Source organism: Bactrocera oleae, chromosome 3, assembly GCF_042242935.1.
Source record: "Bactrocera oleae isolate idBacOlea1 chromosome 3, idBacOlea1, whole genome shotgun sequence".
Lineage (NCBI taxonomy): Eukaryota > Metazoa > Arthropoda > Insecta > Diptera > Tephritidae > Bactrocera > Bactrocera oleae.
The window spans coordinates 36,732,840-36,752,528 of NC_091537.1; the positions used below are offsets into that span (position 1 = coordinate 36,732,840).

A 19,689-nucleotide genomic window follows, 5' to 3' on the forward strand; every position below is an offset into this window, starting at 1 on the left:
GTACATGTATACTTATAGTTTATAAAATGATTTATGGAATTTTTACTAATTTGTAGCACTTGCCCTTTTAGTTTAGGTTTTATTTTATGAAAATGTTAAGGTTTCGAATAACCAATTTAATTCAATTATTGGACTTTCTTTTAAAATTTGAACTAGATAAAATTGTCTAGAAACTTAATTAATGTACCATTTCGTTACCTAAAATGCAAAATAACGCATCATCAAAAATTTTGAAATAGAGTTTTTTTTTATTGCGATTCTCTACATAATATTACAACTTTTGCTATCAGATATAGCTCATTAAGACCAAAAATTGAAATTTTTTTTTACTATGAGTATATTGATTACTATATCATTGTTTCCTTTTCCTATAAACTTATGAAAAATTATGTTACATTATTTTGCATTTTTGTCCCCAAATATAGAAATTATATTCATTTTGGATAAAAGTTGAAAAGACTGTTATTACTATATGTTTACATATGCATGAATTTACCTTGCGCAATGTTTCTAGTTGTTTGTGATTAAAATCAAGATCTTGCAAAATGCTCTCGAAGCGTTTGTAATGTTCAACATTGTTAATAGGATCATCGCGATGGTATTTCAATTTAGTGGATTGCATTTCTGCTGGAATGCGCAGATACCGATATCCACGCTCACTTTTTAAATGATACTCTTTTAGTAGACTTTCACTATTCATAAAATCGTAGAAATAGTAAAAGATATGAAAGTTGTGTTGGTTCCTACAAAGCATAATAAAAGCTGATTTCTAATAGCTGAACATTTGTTTAAAAAATAATCTTACATGTCAGTAGTGGAAACTCGAAGCTTCTCTAACATATACATATTAAACACAGCACCACTAAGTTTCCCTGTCTGACCAAAGGTTAGGAAGTACTGCAGCACACAACGTGTGGACTCATTGTTAATAGGTGTACCTGCGTTGACCAACATTTGAATTGCTTCTATAGAATTTTCTACTCTTACGGTAGCTCCTCGATTACCAGCTCCGAGGTAACATAAATGATTTATGAGCAGACGTACGTTGGTTGATTTACCAGAAAAGCTCTCCCCTGAAAATACAACGTGTTGTGGTTCTTTGTGGTGTATCATATCTTGATAAGCAATATCAGCAACGGCAAAAATGTGGGGAGAGTTTTGCGAACGCGATTTAAATTTATATTTACTGTGGAACTGAAAATGGTTTAATATTTTTATTACATACTAGTTTCATATAATAAGTTCTTACCTCTTCATCAAAGTCTGTTTGCAAATCGTTTGAATTTAATGATAATAAAACGTCACCGATAAAACTATAAGATCCACCGAGCTCCATGCGGTTTCGTAGTGACTCTAAAATCATTTCGTCTGTTGGATTTTCAATTGCAGCCAAATCTTCTGGGTGCATACGTTCCGGTTTTCCTCCGAATCGTTTTATATAACCTCTGTCAACAAATATTTCAGGTTCCTTGTATATAGGTGGAGCATCTCTACAAAAAACTAATAGTTCGCGAAGATCTGCTTGCATCTAGGTGGTAAAGCATTGAATAAATTTATTACTTTAATATGACGGCAATATTAATTTGCTTACTTCTTCATCATTGTCGAACAATTCGTTCAGAAATGGATGTTCAATCATTTCAACCATCATTGGCCTATTCTCCACATTTTTCTCCAAACACTCCGATACAAAATCATTGATTTGTTGTGACCAATTAGTTGGCCGTAATAAAGTCGGCGGAGGGTTACGCACTATTTGAAACATAACCCGTGTGGGATGCATATCGGCAAAAGGTGGTTGGCCATCAGCTAATTCAATTGTAGTTATCCCTAGCGCCCAGACATCTGCCCTAGAGGAAATCTCAGCGTCCTCTAAATATTTCAAAATTAAAATATACTAGTAAATAGATATTTAAAATAAATAAATATTAGTTATTTACTAGCAATGTACACAACTATTGCGGGTGACTTGGTTCAATATGTTAGAGACGAATTCTTCATACTAACATAAGCGATTAAAATTATTTTCTTTGCATACTCGTACATGTCTATTTAATATTAATACTTACCTTTTAAATATAATATACTACAAAAACTAAAAAAATAACGACAAACAAGAATGAAAGAGATATTAGAGAATCAAGCAAAAAAATAAAAACTGGAAAAAATAACGAAAAACATGAAAGAAACAAATTAAACTTATAATTTGTAATGCTCAAAGTCGAAAAATACTTTCAGATCTTGCAAAACTGTATATTAAAAAACGTTGCATAAGAGTTTAACATGCATTATCTGAAGAATCCGAATGGTTTACAAGAGAATTTGGTATCTTATTAACTACTTTCTTAGTTCCATGACTACCTTTGCTTGTCCGATATGTTTATATTAAAGAAAGTAATCCAAGTAATGATTAGGATATGTAGCCACATATACCTGGCATAATGTTAATATTGACGTGATTTTACCCTATTTTGACTCGGCGAACGCTATTATCAGGAAAATATTCTCCCTTATATTCAATAATATACCTCAGAGTTTTACTGACATTTTCGGTAAAAAAAACCCAGCTTTAGGAACCACATGTTCTGTATGTGGAGAATTGAAAATCTATGGTCTGTTTGCAACTATTTTTTGTATTAGCAAGTCGACTTCGCCCATTTTAATAAGTTCCTGAGGTATAGGATTTACCGTAAAAAAATATGTTGGGATCGTGGAAAAATTTCAGCTAAACTTCATTAAAACATCACACATATTGACTGAAATATATGGTAGATATGTTATAAAATCAAGTGGAATGTCGAAAACCGCTATACTGGGTATAGAGACGCTGGGCAGAAGTATGGGACAGATTGTATTACTCCTTAGCAATTTGGCACATTATAATCATAAATATATATTCACTTAATTTCATTAAGATTTTTTACCATAATCATACCATATTTTATATCCATATTTTCGATATAAAGTCAGCCGTAGGCACCTTGTCGTTAGGTGAGTAAGTTGTATATGGAAAAGGCGACTAATGTGTGAAAGTTTGAAGACTATTAGTTTTTCGGGTGCAATGAACATCGTTATAAAACATTCATGAACAAGAGAAAACATTTCGTTTCATTTAAAAATATAAAAACCATTCATCAGCCAACTGTTTTTGTTGTTGCTTGCGACTATTCGCTAACAATAGCAAATACATACTGTAAAAATGTATAAGAAATAAAGAATATTTACAAAATCTTTCTTTGAATTCTCTTAAATATAGGATTTGTTGCTAACTAGCGACCCGCCCCGGCTTCGCACGGGTGCAATGCTGATACTAAATACACTGCAGAAAAACTGTGAACGTATATAAAAAGTAAGGAAGGGCTAAGTTCGGATGTAACCGAACATTTTATACTCTCGCAAAGTCAAATGGTATACTCGTTTGCGATTTCTTTGTGGAATCTGACTGATATTTTCGGTAGAAGGTCAACTATAGGCACTGGGGTCCATATATTTTTAGTACTTAGGGGCTTAAACAGTTTTGGTTCGATTTAGACAATTTTTGGTCACAAGGTGGCACACTTTAAACGTATTATTCACGCAAAGTTTTACCCCGATATAATCATTGTTGCTTAATATGCATAGCGGAAAGTGAAAGAATCAGATGGAATTGAAAATGGTGTTATATGACATAGAAATATAAAAAGAACGTTATACAAACGTTATACCGAATTTGGTTGAAATCGGTTAAGCAGATCCCAAGATATGGGTTTTCACCTAAAAGTGGGCGGTGCCACGACCACAGTCTAATTTTGAACGCGGTTCCTATAAAGTCATCTCATACCATCCCAGAGATAAAATTTAGTGTCTCTGGCGTGTTTAGTGCTTGATTTATCGCGCTTTTAGTAGTTTTTAACAGTACCGTTATATAGGGAGTGGGCGGAGTTGCCAACTGATTTCAACTGTTTTCACACAATCTGTCAATAGAAGTGCTAAAAATAATTGCTTCTAGTGAATTTTGTTATTATAGCATTAGCGGTTTAGGAGATATGCCCATTAAACCTATTAGAGGCGGGACCACGCCTACTTTAAAAAAAAATTTAACTACAGATGCCCCTACCTAATGTGATCCTGCGTACCAAATAACAGTCTTATATCTTATTGCGGAGCTTAGTTATGGTAATTTATTTGTTTTTGATTAATGTCGTTTTGTGGGCGTGGCAGTGGTCCGATTACGTCCATCTGCAATACCAACCGTCTTACGGTACCCAGAAACATGTCTACCAAGTTTCAGAAAGACATCTCAATTTTTACTCAAGTTACAGCTTGCACGGACGGATAGACGGACGGACAGACAGTCACTCGGATTTCAACTCGTCTCTTCATCCTGATCATTTATATATATTATATATAACCCTATATCTAACTCGATTAGTTTTAGGTGATACAAACAACCGTTAGGTGAACAAAAGTATTATACTCTGTAGCAACAGGTTGCAAGAGTATAAACATAGCGGCCGGCTTCGCACAGGTATAAAATATATAACCTATGTCCATTACTGAAAAAATGATTAAAATCAATCCAGTAGCTTTGATTTATTCATTACTGCCCGTGGTCCGCACGTGTTAAATTTGGGGTAAAACTATTCCTCTTTCCCTATACCATGAATATTTTCTGCTATCATTGGAATATCTAAATTCATACCCTATATTTTTACTTATTTATTTTTTACATTTTTACCTTATTATTTTATTTTTACAACAATTAATATATACCAGAATGTCTTTATATGCAACGTTCACAGCTTTCTTGTCATTAGACACTACAAACATGTTTTCTCTAGAGGATTCTCTTGAAAGAGCGACATACAGTTGGCCATACGAAAAACAGTCAACTTTCAAATTTAAGCATTGCAAAAGATGTCTTTACCTGAATCTGTAAACGTTTAAATTGGAAGGGTAAATCCGATGGTATCAGAGGGATTCGGGGAATCAATACATCTTCTCCGGTACCACATCCTGTGAGTATTATGAAAGGTTTCGCTGATTTTACCAGCAAAAGCGTGCCATTACACCTTATCTTATCTACTTGTTCGTTAGTTGGTGACGGAATCGCCTTACTTTAAAGAAAGATATTGTCTTATAACTTATGTTATCAATATCAGGATAGACATTTTTGACTAACTCTTGGATGTTTTCTATCTAAACATAAAGGTTTTCTAGGTTAATCCTCTTCTCACTTTGTGTTAACTCTCCATTGCCAACTTTTAGCAGCATCTCTGGAAATAGTCTGTTCTCACATGAAGATGACGAAACCCTCATATTAGTTTTAAGCTCTAATTTATTGACATGTGGCCAAAGGTTTAGGAAAGCATTAATTTCGTCAGCAGGTGTTCCTCGAGTCACAACTGGTAGGATTTGACAGAAATCTCCCGAGAACAGACTTGTACATCCACCCATAGGTGAATTTTTATTGCGCAAATCGGCCATTGTCCCAAACTATTACTGGCCATATTTTCTTGAAATTTATTTCATAGATTAACAGAATCAGTAACTTGACAAAACTCTACTATGACGGCAAATAAATGTCTTAATGATATAGCTGAGCTACAAACAGCTGCTTCTGGTAATGTATTTTCCCCGTGAGAATTGTCTTCCTCTATAGATTTGCATGCTGCTTTATAAGTATTGTAAAAAACACCGTGTACAGTTCTTAGGTGTGCGAAGGATGTCGGGCCTTATACAATATGCAGTAACATTATCAGATAAAAGCATTCGCTGATGTTGGGATGAATCACGAAGATGCCAAGAGCATCCGTTTTTTTTACTCCGGGGAAACCATAAACCTCAGTACCTTGTTTTCGCCGTTGAAAAGATTTAGAACTCTGGTTCCATGTATACTAACTTGGAACTCTGGCATATGTCAGTATTTTCGCGAAATCATCTTGAGCACATAACTTGAAGAATGCTGTCAATGTTGTATCCCGCGGGTTTTTAACAACTTCTTGTATATTGTTCTCAGTGAAATATACCCTTTGTCCGTTTTCTAAATGAACTGCAAGGTGGACAATTGTGGGATCCCGGTCGTGCACTTCAAATGATAAAATCCTCCATACAGCTTTAGAGCTGTAGATGTAATGTCCACACTGATATTTTACAATTCATTTGGTGATTGTATGCTGAAAGTGGTTCGATCACTGCCTTTATTAATGTACTTAGTAACATATTGAATTGATTTTGCACAACTTTACGTTGATGTGGGCATCAAAAATTCTCAATAAGGACGGATTATAGGAAACGATCCATCGGTTATTAATATCATAGTTTTGGACTTTAGGATTTTGTCTACCCTGTTCTGGCGATCGTTGACGATATTTGGGATATCCGTCATCGCTAGTACTTGTTTGAGTTTGGAACGACTTCGGAAATTGTTTACTTCATTTTGAATCTCGCATACATAGAGAAGCCACGTTTATGCCATTCTATTATGTACATATGACAGCTCGACGGACTGAATATATGAGACTTGTTAATAAGGTGCAGGATTTTTTCTGTACTATTAAATGGAAGACTCTGTTAACTATATCGTATCTGTCTTGTGGAGTTAAATTGGTGTTAATATTTTCTTTGATTTCCGCCCAATTTTTAAATAAATTAGGTTTTAAATATCGAGGTCTACCTGTAAATGATGAAGGTAGTATAACCAACTGCCCAATGCCGTTGCGGTGTTCATTCGCCTGTAAAGCATCAAGAAGATGAACGTAATTTTCGGCTCTCAATTTAGTTTGATTATTACGGATATAGACCAATCTCTCAGATTCAATTTTCGCATATTGATCTACCAAGTATTGGTTTGTTACCATACCATTTCTAAGCAAAGTGTTGAAATTGTTACGTCTTGTCATTAAACGGAAACAATAGTAGTTCATACATGACACTTTTTTACGCAGAGGTGTACCACCGATAGGGTCAACTTAAGAAATATTAATGGCATTAGCATTTTCTCTACGACATAGAATCAAAGGATATTGTAAGCTAAGAGGTCATTTGAAATTCGCTATTATAACGGCGTATATTGCACATGAATTGTTTGGATTTCTGATGACCACCCGTAAGAAGAGAGTGAAGTGGTTGAGGTGGAGGGAGAATTTCTTCTAATTTGCCCCTCCTTGTAAGTAACACATGTCTTTCGATTCGTTACTAATTTTCAATGCCAAGCAATGTTCACACATTACTGACATAGTACCTGGCTAGATGAGTTACGCCTCCCCCCTCCATACACGCCACTGATCCCGTATCGATTCCCTTTAGTATTTATATTTTTTTTAACAATATATGTATGTTAAAATTTATGCTTTTGCGATTTAATTATTACATAAATCCGTCTTAATAAAAACAATAACAAAAAAGAGCGGTTACCAAACTGTTTCTATATTTCGGATTATTCTCCGGTAAAAACCGAAATACCGCTAACAGATAGATAAAAAATATATTTCCAAATATATAACGAACTCTTGATTGCCTAACTGCTTATCGTTGCGTTTAAACACACAAAATTATCTCTACAACAAAACAATTCAAGTAATTACTTGCACCTATTTTCGGCAATATCCCCTATACTTTATCAAGTATAAGCAGGTTTGCTTAAAATAAGCAAAGGCAATTGAAAAAAACAAAAAAGGCGAATACTTACAAGATAAATTTAAACATACTTGTCCATACATAAAGGCCAATCCAATTTATGATACATACATTTACATATTTAATATTTAACATACATGCTATATTAGGAGAAAACCTCTGTTTGCAATATTAAAGTAAATATATATGAAAACATACAAACATACATATATTACTAATAATTGCTATACACAGATATATTCCGCACAAATATATTATATAATATTACGTGATATACATACATATATACATACATTTTAGGAGAATACCTGCGGTAAATTATTCTCCTTTTCCCGGTCGTTTCGCACTGCGTACATATATACACGCGCATTTATACACACATACGGGCTCAGGTACACAAATATACATACGTATTTCGTTTCAAAGTCTACATTGGCAAATATTCCGCAATACCCCTTGTTCTTTGTTAAACAAAAACAAGTAGGATTGCATATACATATAATTTTCTAAGTCCACATTGGCACATATTCCCAATACCCCTTGTTCTTTGACCAACAAAAACAAGCAGGATTGCGCAAAACATATTAAAGCATATATTACATACTTGTACATACATATGTAAAAAGTACATTGATCTCTAAGACGAGCTCTCAATTGCGCATAACGACAAGTACTTATGTATAAGCTGATCCGCTACGAAATACACGCACGAAATACACGCACGAAATACAAGTAATATTATATATTAATTTAATTGGAAATAAAAACTCTTATTATCTTAAAAGAGTTCAGTTACTCATACGAGTTTAAAAAAGTCATTGATTTATTAATTTTTTCAAAAAAAAAAATCTTCTTTTCTTAAAAGAGTTATCAAACATATACATATAATATATTTCATACATTGAAAATATTTTAATTTATTTCGGCATACCTTTTTAAATGAGCTCAGACTTAAAAGAATTGAAAATATCTCAGTTGTTAAAAGTACCCAAGATGATTTCTGACGAAAAAAGTCCATGTACACCTGCAGAGCCTACACGCTCAAAGCAAGGTGCTACAAGGCAAAATAGGGGTAAAGACATTACATACTCTAAATTCATTGCTGAGAGCGACAGTCTAATACGATACTGCACTCGATTTTCATTTTCGCCGATTCAGAAGAATTCTCTCAGATCTACGCCAAGTACGAAAACTGCTTAGACCAGTTCGAACAAAGGTAATGATTTTGGATCAATTAAAATTAATTAAAGCAATTACACCTACTCCATATCCGAGAGTAGAGCTGCCACAAATACAAAGTCAAGAGGTAAGTTCAGGCATCCATCTCAAGGTGCCCGCATGTGACACAGAAATTTTTCATTGTGGTTATGAACAATGGCCGTCCTTCCGGGACATGTTTACAGCCGTTTACATAAACCACCCAAAAGTATGCCCCAGGTGGCAACATATGAAACATTTCTTAACTACCCAATACGAAATCGCAGAAAGGATAGACAAAAAAAATAGTTAGAACAATAGTTCAACACAACCTAAATAGAAGCTTCAATAGATCTCAAGGATCACAACGATCTTTTATAGCGCCTGGGGCACAAAACAGGCTACAACTGTCAACAAAACTAGCCAATTTTGAAATCACGGAAATGGGTGGAAAAGTAGTCCAAAACTCAAACAAAAACTGTCCCATTACCCTAATTTCCTCCAAAGCGCATTAAAGCAGAAGCTACTGTGTTACCGCAACTAACAAACATGCTTCCAAGCTAGCACATAAATAGCAAGCATTGGCAAAAGGTTTCTTACCTAAAGCTAGCAGATCCCAATTGCAACACTCTTGCTCAAATAGATCTTCTATTAGGCAGCGATCTCAAACCACAGATAATACTCGAAGGTATTGAGAAAATTTCAAATACACTTCTGGCATAAACTATTTTTGGTTGGACCCTAAGTTTACTAGTTTCCGAACCAGCTGTCACCATGACCACTCAAGTTGAGGAAATCTCAAACGAATACCTAAATTCACAATAAAAGAAATTTTGGGAGTTAAAAGAGCTCCCCCTATATCAATTACAACCTCAGAAGATCAGTATTGTGAAGACTTTTATGAAGCCACAACTACTAGATCAGATAATGGTCAGTACGTCTTACGACTACCACTAAAACAACAATTTCCTAACACACTCGCCTTAGGTCACTTTCGCGCCTCTGCAATACAGCTATTTATAAGTATGGAAAACAACTTACTTAGGATGTGAGCTTAAGCCAGAATACGATGGATTTTTAGAAGACTACCTCCATTTAGACCACATGGAGGAAGTAAGCGCAGGCGAAAAAATCATAAATGGCAAATACTACTCATTCTACCTGCCTTATTACGCGGTAGTAAAGCCGCTCCTGCTCCTCATATTAAATTGGCGTATATTCAAATACGTATTCAATGGGGATGTTGAGAAAATGTATCGAAAAATAGTCGTACATAAAGACGACCAAGATTTTCAGCGAAATGTTTCCCGAAAATCTCCCAATAGTCCACTACGCGACTATAAACTAAAAACAGTTACCTTTAGCGTCAACTGAGCTCCATATTTAACTATTCGAACACTCCACGAATTGGCTGAAAACACAAAGTCAGTATTTCCTCTGGCAACCGAAGTATTAAAAACTCAAACGTATGTAGACGATATCCTGTCTGGAACCCACAGCATTTCACAAGTATACGAGCCACTAGCACAAGTGACACACGCCTTCATAACCGCAGGGTTTAAGTTAAAAAAGATAACGGCGAACCACCCTAATATCTTAAAGGACATACCTTAAGAAAATCTAGAAAATCGGACACTAATTTCCTCAAATTCGAAAAGGAAATTACAACAGAGACTCTGGGGAATCAATGGCATGCGATATCTGACCAGTTTTCATACACTACAGAGTCAATATCTGCATTATCCGCCAGAACAAAACGCCAAATTTCATCCTCTGTGGCAAAACTTTTCGATCCGCAGGATGGCTTTCGCCCATTATGATACAAGCGAAAATCTTGATACAAGAATTATGGCTTCGCTTAGAAAAATGGTCCCAGTTCGCAAACATTCTGGAAGATATTTCCCAGATACAAGTCCCACGACTATTTCCCCGAACACAAAGTTGAATTAAACGGCTTCTGTGATGACTCTGCGAAGGCATACTGTGCCACTATCTATGTGCGCACACAAAGCGATACCGCGACCACAAGCCACTTATTAGTAGCAAAAGCAAAGGTGGCTCCTTTTAAAAAGTCTACCTCGACTTGAGCTCTGTGGCGCGCTACTACTCGCAAAATTAGCTTCCATGGTGCAGACCCATTTAAACATGAAGAAACATAGATTGTATCTCTGGTCCGATTCTGAAATTTTTCTTGCCTGGCTGGAAAAACCACCACAAGCATGGAAGACGTACATTTCTAATCGAACTTCTCAAATACTTGACCTAGTAGGATCAGCCACCTGGGGCTGACAATCCAGCTGATCTAGGTATAATAGGGTGCAAACCGCTGCACCCTACCACCACCACGCTCTGGTGGAATGGTCCCCGATGCTTAACAGAATCTCCCGATTCTTGGCCCCAATCGCCCATGCGCAATATAAAAGCCCCAGAAAGTCGAAAATTCGACTCCTTTCACACAGCAGTGTAGGATACTGGCATCCTTGAGCGATTTTCATCGTTCTCCCGAGCCCTCAGAAAAATCGCCTATATGTTAAAGTTCATAAAGCGGTTTAAAATAAAAATTAAGGGAGTTCCCTCAGAGTACCCCCAATGTGATACATTGACGCACCCAGAATTGCGAAAGGCAAAGGTCGCTCTAATCGCAACAACTCAAATGGGCTATTTCAGCCGCGATATAACACTATTAAGAGAATTAAAACCCATTGACAAAAAGAGTTCACTCTTTGTTCTTAACCCATTCCTAGACACGAAAGGTCTGCTTCGTGCGAATGGTTGGATTGCCAATTTAAGCCTCACGTATAATGAACGCCACCCTCTAAACACACCGAAGAAGTTTCAACCTGCCACTTTACTCCTCAGTTATATCCACTTACTTATGCTCTACGCAGAACAGCGCCTAATGCAACATATAGTCTGCCAAGAGTTCTATATTCCGCGACTTAAGCCACAAATAAATAAAATGCATTTTGATGTGCAAGATCTGCACGCTGCGTAAGAAGAAGTTGCGAACGCAGATTATGGCAGCACTTCCACCGGAACGCTGCAACTTCGCTCTGCCTTTCACAATCACAGGTGTCGATTTTGCTGGGCCTTTTCAAATAAAGGCGTCCATTCTAAGGTCGCCCACCATACTGAAAGGCTATGTGGCTGTCTTTGTCTGTTTTACGACAAAAGCAGTGCACCTCGAGCTATGTAAAAATCTGACTAAGGGGGCTTTTCTCGCGGCATTTCCTCGCTTCGTCGGACGACGCGGCTTCCCCTCAAAACTAATGAGCGATAACGGAAAAGCCTTCATTGGAGCCCAAAGAGCCAATGAAAAATAGTTTGTGGATTTTAATAAACAAGTATCACCTGAAATTGTTCAGAAGTATGCTCCCCAAGGCATTAATTGGCAGTTTATCCCCCCAAGCGCTCCTCATATGGGTGGTTTATGGAAATCAGCTGTAAAAAGCTTCAAATCCCACTTCAAAAAAGTAGCTGGAAATTACAAATTATGAAGAATTCACTGAAGCCGTTCTCAATTCACGTCCACTTACAACAATCTCGGACGATCCCTCTGACTTCACAGCCCAAACTCTAGGGCATTTTCTCAAAGTAGCATCCATTCTGGCATACCTGAGTCAGGCGTGGAGTCGCTATTCTTATTAAATCGATGGGAAAGAATCAAAATTCTTCATCACGACTTCAGCCGCCGATGGAAGGAAAAGTATATCAAGGACCTTCATAAAAGGTACCGATGGAAAACTCCAGAAAAGGCGCCAAAGCTTGGAGACTATGTCATCATACACGGTGATTGTCTACCCCCTACAGAATGGCGGCTTGGCCGCATAAAAAAACTACATTACGCACTCAAAGCAGAACGCTAACAAGACCGCTCGTGAAATTATGTTTTCTGACAACCGCGCCTAATGACAAAACCGCAAATAACGAACAATCCGCCGATTAATATCCGCAACGTAAATGATTTAATCGCACAACAAACTCATAAATCTATTTTTATTTTTTGTGCTTTCAATAAACGCATATAAACGGTGAGTGCAATCGAGTACATTATTCAGTACCTATTGATATTATACCATCGTCCTTGTAAGAAATCGAAGGATTATATTCATTCAAATCTTATGCTGTAAAGGGCCATATAGATCTATTTTAAATCAACAATGCATTTAAGGTATTTAATTGGATAGGGATTAATGCTGTATTTGTTAAAATCGCTTCCAAAATTAGCCATTATTGGTCGTAAAAAGTAAATTATAAAAAAATGTTATTGTGGGATATCCATAAGAGATAAACATATACCATCGCGGAGTTTTCTGTAAACCTTTTCAATGTGTACAATACTTAGTACATTATTTTGATAAATATCGTAGGGTTCAGCATGCGTTTGCAATGTAAGCGGAAAAAATTTAATTATTTACGACATCACATTAGAAACCTCAAAAATAACAGTATTTCTCGACTATTTAATGGATGTTACTATACATATTATATAAACCTTCCACTATTAAAAAAAACCGCATCAAATCCGTAGCGCAGTTTTAAAGATTTAAGCATACATAGGGATATAGGGACAGAGAAAGCTACTTTGTTTTATACTATGTATTAATACCGAAAATCATTGGTTCAACCCGTATGTAAGAATTTGAATTGATATACGTAACATATAAACTGCAAGGTTCGTATAGATTTAAGTTCCAATTTTTCGATACCATTTCCCTGATAAGAGACATATTTACACATAACTTTCATATATTTGTCATCAAAAGATATGAGTGATTTGCGTCAGAGTCCGCGAACTAATTGTTCCATAATTCTCAAGTACTTTAAATTACAGTTGTTCTGCTTTACTTTTCTATTGAATATTTTGAGTTAGATACATATTAATCTACATTGATGAATATCAAAAACCAGATCAATCCATGCTATCTAAAGTTATGAACAAGTTTGCATAACTGTACATGACATAAGCATTAATAAATTATAAATGGGGAAAGAAATCTTGATTTAAAAAATTCCATTCATACTACATTATGTTTATGTATATATAGAAAATTAATATACAATAGTATTTTAGAAATGTAGTTAAATCTTACTTGCACTCATTGCAGTCACAACTTCCGGAGCCATCCAACAAGGTGATCCTATACATGTTCCACGTTTTCCAAATGTCGAGTCAACTTCACGTGACAAACCGAAATCACATAGCTTGACTCGTGCATCTTTAGTAAGAAGTATATTATCACCTCTGATATCCCTATGTATCACGTGGTTTCTATTTAGCTCGATAGCGCCTCTACATATCTCGCGTATAATGTAGGCAATATGCTCCTCACGCATGCGCCGTTCTAGTTTTACCAATTTGTTAACCATATCCACGGCTGTACCCCCACTGCAATACTATAAAGGCGTTTACAAATATATTACAATTTTACAACATATTGCACATATGCTTCTCGAGTGAACAATGTCCTTTAAGAGACATTGAACTTAGGCAATATAACACGGATATGCAGTTTATTTACCAAAAAGAAGTTACAACAATCGCCTTTTGTTAACATCAGTAAAGGAAAAAAACTTTAGCCGCGAAAGTAGCATGTCTGTCAGCGTTCTTGGATAGTTCTGCTTTCAGAATTAACATAGCTCACTTTAAAAAAAAAGCACTCAGGTCGCTTATTAACCTTATTTGGTTCAGAAGCACTTATAGTGCTGTGAGATAACTCAAAACTATTTGATCGATGCTTACGAAATTCTAAAAATAAATATGTATATTTATCTAGCCAGCCAGATTCTAAGTAGAACAACAGACGTTCTAAACATAACTCTCCCTGATAAATGCGTGGTACGTCTGGTACTGGACTGGCATTTGTCATTTTCGCTCTGTTCCGAGATCGTCGTCATAGGTAACAGCACGAGTGTAGAACAGATATGGTAATAAAATATTCATCGCTGCAAATGGAATATTGAACCTATAGAAGTGCCGTCCGTTTACATACGCCGCAGTAGATTGGTAAATAGATAACTTTTATTATATTAGGTCAAGTAAAAAGTTCGTTCGGTTATTATCTAAGAGATGAGGTTATTGTCCATAGTACTAGTGTTACGTGTCGCATCATGTCATACTATACGGCGCTGAAAACGTGTTTTTTCGCGCTAAAAGTTTGTCTTTTTGTTAGTTTTTCGATTGATTTACTCAGTTCGTTGTGAGCGCTCGTCAAAGATGGACACCAACAAAGAGAAAATTCGCTATATTTTACAATTTTTCTTCGATCAAAGCGAAAAAGCAGCCAAAGCGGCTAAAAAAATTAATTTAGTTTATGGGCCCGATACTGTAAACGAACATGTAGCACAAAAGTGGTTTGCTAGGTTCCGTTCCGGTAATTTCGATGTCAAAGATGCACCACGCGTCGGGAGGCCTGTCGTTGAAAATTGCGATAAAATCATGGAAATAGTGGAAACAGACCGTCACGTGAGCACTTATTTAATTGCTGAGGAACTAAAGATAAGCCAGAAATTCGTTTGGAACCATTTGCATAACCTTGGATTCAAAAAGGAGCTCGATGTTTGGGTGCCACACGAACTCACGCAAAAAACATGATGGATCGAATTTCCATCTGCAAATCGCTGCAGAATCGCAAGAAAACCGACCCGTTTCTGAAGTGGATTGCGACTGGCGATGAAAAATGGGTCACTTATGACAACATCGAGCGCAAATGGTCGTGGTCAAAGCTCGCGGAAGCGGCCCAGATGGTGGTCAAGACCTGATTAACGGCCAGGAAGGTTTTGCTGTATGTTTGGTGGGATGGGCAAGGAATCAACTATTGCGAGCTGCTCCCCTATGGCCAAACGCTCAATTCGGCCCTCTACTGCCAACAACTGGACCGCTTGAAGGCAGCACTCATCCAGAAGAGGCCATCTTTGATCAACAGAGGCCGAATTGTGTTCCATCAGGACAACGCCAGGCCACACACGTCTTTGGTGACTCGCCAGAAGCTCCTGGAGCTCGGATGGGAGGTTCTAATGCACCCACCTTGTAGTCCGGACCTGGCACCAAGTGATTACCATCTTTTCCTGTCCATGGCGAACGTGCTTAATGGTGAGAAGTTGGCCTCAAGAGAGGCCTGTGAAAATTGGCTCTCCGAGCTTTTTTGCAGTCTTCTACGAGAGGGGTATAATGAAGTTGGCATCTCGTTGGCAACAAGTTTACGAACAGAACGGCGCATATTTGACTTAAATCGGAAAAATGTACACAAAGTTATAATCTTTTGAAAAATCAATAAAAAACCGAACGAAACTTTTTTTATATATTTTTATATTCTTAACATCAAAATGTATGTGAAAAGTTCAAATAACCAAATTTTTGGATTTTGTGGTTTTATCTTATCCAAAAAATGTTTTCTTTCACGAAATTTCGTGTAAATTTATCTTCTTATGCCCCAAGTACATTGCATTTTTTTTTACTTAAGAAATTAATTTCTTTTCCTCTATTTTGACTTAATATAAATTTGTGACGGTATAAACATTATATACATTACTACTATCTCAAAAAATACAACCAAAAAACCAAGAAAACTATTCAAAACAGATTTTTTACAGCTGCTAAGACGTAATGGGTGAATGAAATAGAAAAAGCAGTTTCAAATCGTTTTTGAGCTATTTAGGGTTGTCTTTTTTTTTTGAAAGAAATGTATATCATTTTTATTACACAAAAAAGTAGAAACTAAAACATAAATATATAAAGTCGACTGACTCCTTAAAATAATCGTATATTTTGACTTGAGAATTTTTGATTGAAAATAAAGATATTTGGTCGATATTAAGTTAAAATAGAGGAGAAAAAACATTAAATTAAAAAAAAATATTTTGTATTTGGGAGTATAAGAAGGTAAGCTTACCACAAATTTCGTGAAAAAAAATTTGTACAAGATAAAAATAAAAAACCTAAAAAATCGTTTATTTGAGCGTTTCACATTTTTTCATACTGTCGCAAGAGGTATCGAAATGATATGTCCTGTGCGAATTTCTGTGATATAGCCCATCGGATTACGCCCATCTACGAACTCGTTCTCACTTTCTTGCCAGGGAACTCGTGTGTCAAGTTGCAGTAAGACATGTCAATTTTTACTCAACTTATCGCTTGCACGGACGGACAGACAGACAGTCACTCGGATTTCAACTCCTCTCACCATCCTGATAATTTACATATATATAATATATTACTCCATATCTAACTCGATAATTTTAGGTGATACAAACAACCGTTAGGTGAACAAAACTATTGTATAACAGCAACATGTTGCAAGAGTATAAAATCTGAAGCTGTCAAATTTTAATCGGAAATTATTAATATTCTATCTGATGCTGCATTTTTTGATTAATTTTCCTTTACAACTAAATTTTTCTTTTTGAACACAATTTAAATGCTGAATCAATTGAATCATAAAATTTTGTTGTCTGTTGTCGAGTTATATGAGTGAGTGTATTGGTAGCAAAGTAGTAATTTATTTCCCTGCAGAGATATAATACGAGTAATGTTTTTATGAAAGTTATTTCTTTGCAAATTATGTTAGAAAGTACCAAATACTTCTCACCTCTATGACGAACCAAATTTCATCAGGGGCATTAGACTTTTCAAGCTTGTAGACTCCATAAAACTCGGGAAGATTTGGATGATTGCAGTGATCACGTAAAGTACGATACTCTTCTTCAATCGATATTTGGTGTTCCTCATCATAGTGCTGAATTTTCAAGGCAACTAATCGATCATTATCTAACTCTTTTGCCCGAAATACTTTTGCGTTGACGCCCTGAGCAATTTCTTCATAGATTTCGAATTTGTCCGTTGGATCGGGCAGTTGTGTGTATGGTAAATACATATTTCAAACCCTTAAACTATAAAAATTCGAAGTGAATTGTAAGAAGCAAAAAAAGGCAAAATTAAATATTATATTATTATATATGTATATAGTTAAAACAAATAAAAATAAGCTATGTTCTTATGGAGTGCATGAGCATACGCAATTTGCCAGAATCAAAGACATGGTAATATTATCGGGTATTTTCAAAGCTTTATAATAATGAAGGTAAGGAAGACCTAAGTTCTTGCTGATTGATTTTATTCTCTCGCAATTCGAGAGAACTTCAAACATTGAAATATTTTAAGGCAAAACGTTGTATATTCTGTGATATGATGTGGGAGTTTTAAAAGTATGACAATGATTTTAATATTTTTTATGCAACGAATTCGTACTACTACTACTACTATTTGTTTCGGTGAGGCAGTTATCGCTTTTTTAATAGTTCTTAACATATCCCTTATATAGGGTGTCGTTGGAGTTTTTATATGATTTCATCCATTTATCCACTGTCATCCACTATATCAAGAATTAGTTAAACCAAATGTTTTTTAATAAGCTTCTTGTTATACTAAAGCTCACTTGACTTAATTGATACAGCGGACTTTCAAAAAAATTAATTATAGTAACTTGCTTGCGCAAACCTAACCAACTTGCTAAAACAACAACATTTCTTCATTTCAAGGTCAATTAAGAGAAACCACCAAACGAACAATCTTTAGCTCTTCTTTTGGCGCTTCGCTAAATACCTCCAGAGCTGGACACTCGGCTATACTTCGAACGATACTTTCTACAAATGTAAACTTATGGCTTTTACAGCAATGTGTTCGCCTTGTTCTCATGCATAACTATTATTAGAAAGCGGTACCAAAAAACAGTTGTTTAGTCTGATGATGGGAAATGTTATGAGAAAATCGTTTGCGTGCATGGCCTAAATTTCAGAAGAATAATTGCGAAAAGCTTGGCTCAGGATCCAGCGTCCACTCTGCAGGCACCCTAAAGGTTAACGAATCGTAAATATTTAAGTTTTAGTGCGGACCGTTAAACCACAATTTAGTGCCTTCTTTTAAGCAGATATTTATCAACTATACACCACTTAAGAACTGCTTAGAAACTGAAAAATTATTTATTTTATCTTGCCTTAAGTGGATTACATTTTTTTGTTAGTTTTAACAGGTATTCCTGTAAATGTTTTAAGAAAACTATACCGTAACTGCTCTAATAACCATTGTTAGACGTTCAAAAGATGGTTAAGTTTAATTACGGTAAATATTAGAAGGCATTGTTCATTTAAATAGGAATTTTTTAAGAACTCTTGATGTGCATACAAATATTCTAATATTCTACCTTTTAATCATTTATGAACACATAATGTTATATAATTTAATTAGTAATGTAGTGTTTAATTAGTTTATCCATAAGTGAAACTTTGTGTTGCCACATTTCTACAAATTTAAATTTTTTAATAAACTCACGTATACATACCAATTGTAGGAATATATTAACAATGTATATATTTTTTGAATAGTTTCTCAATTTAGTTAAAAACAATTATTTTATAGTCTTAGCTTGCAGCACGATAGGCTGCGCAATATGTACTGAATATGCTTATGAAGAAAAATTCGCTCAGAAAGGGGGAAACCTTGTAAGTTCTTTTCGCGAATGCGTGTTCTAAAATTGTTTAATAGGATGAACTTATTTATATGAATAGATTGTGCTCGTAAGTAGTTAATACGTAATGCTCAACTACGTAAACATTAGGACTGGTATCTTCCCACTAAAAATTGTTTTTAGTCTCTTTGCCACGAAATATTAAAATTTTTTAACTCTCACAACATGTTCAACAGAGTATTGTAGTTTTGTTCACCTAATGGTTGTTTTAACCTAATTTAAAGGTGATAGATATAGAGTTGTATTGTATTGTATTTACATGGATAACGAGACGAATTGACACGGATCTGTCCATCCGTTTGTTCGTGCGAGCGTTAACTTGAGAAGAGTTTAAATATCTCGTTCCTTCTCA

The 19,689-nt window shown here is 35.5% G+C and overlaps 1 protein-coding gene across 1 annotated transcript in view; it reads right to left on the reverse strand.

Annotated features, from left to right (window-relative positions):
• Nucleotides 1-19,269, reverse strand: part of ninaC (STKc_myosinIII_N_like and MYSc_Myo21 domain-containing protein ninaC) — a 40,154-nt gene extending 20,885 nt beyond the window's left edge. The window contains exons 1-7 of the mRNA XM_014240824.3: nucleotides 19,152-19,269; nucleotides 17,403-17,703; nucleotides 13,908-14,211; nucleotides 1,592-1,872; nucleotides 1,250-1,528; nucleotides 806-1,194; nucleotides 497-743 (exon numbers count right to left, since the gene is read on the reverse strand). Of these exons, the coding sequence (XP_014096299.2) occupies nucleotides 497-743; nucleotides 806-1,194; nucleotides 1,250-1,528; nucleotides 1,592-1,872; nucleotides 13,908-14,211; nucleotides 17,403-17,687 (1,785 nt within the window). The 5' untranslated portion in view covers nucleotides 17,688-17,703; nucleotides 19,152-19,269. The remainder of the gene's footprint in view (nucleotides 1-496; nucleotides 744-805; nucleotides 1,195-1,249; nucleotides 1,529-1,591; nucleotides 1,873-13,907; nucleotides 14,212-17,402; nucleotides 17,704-19,151) is intronic.
• Nucleotides 19,270-19,689: the final 420 nt, after the last annotated feature.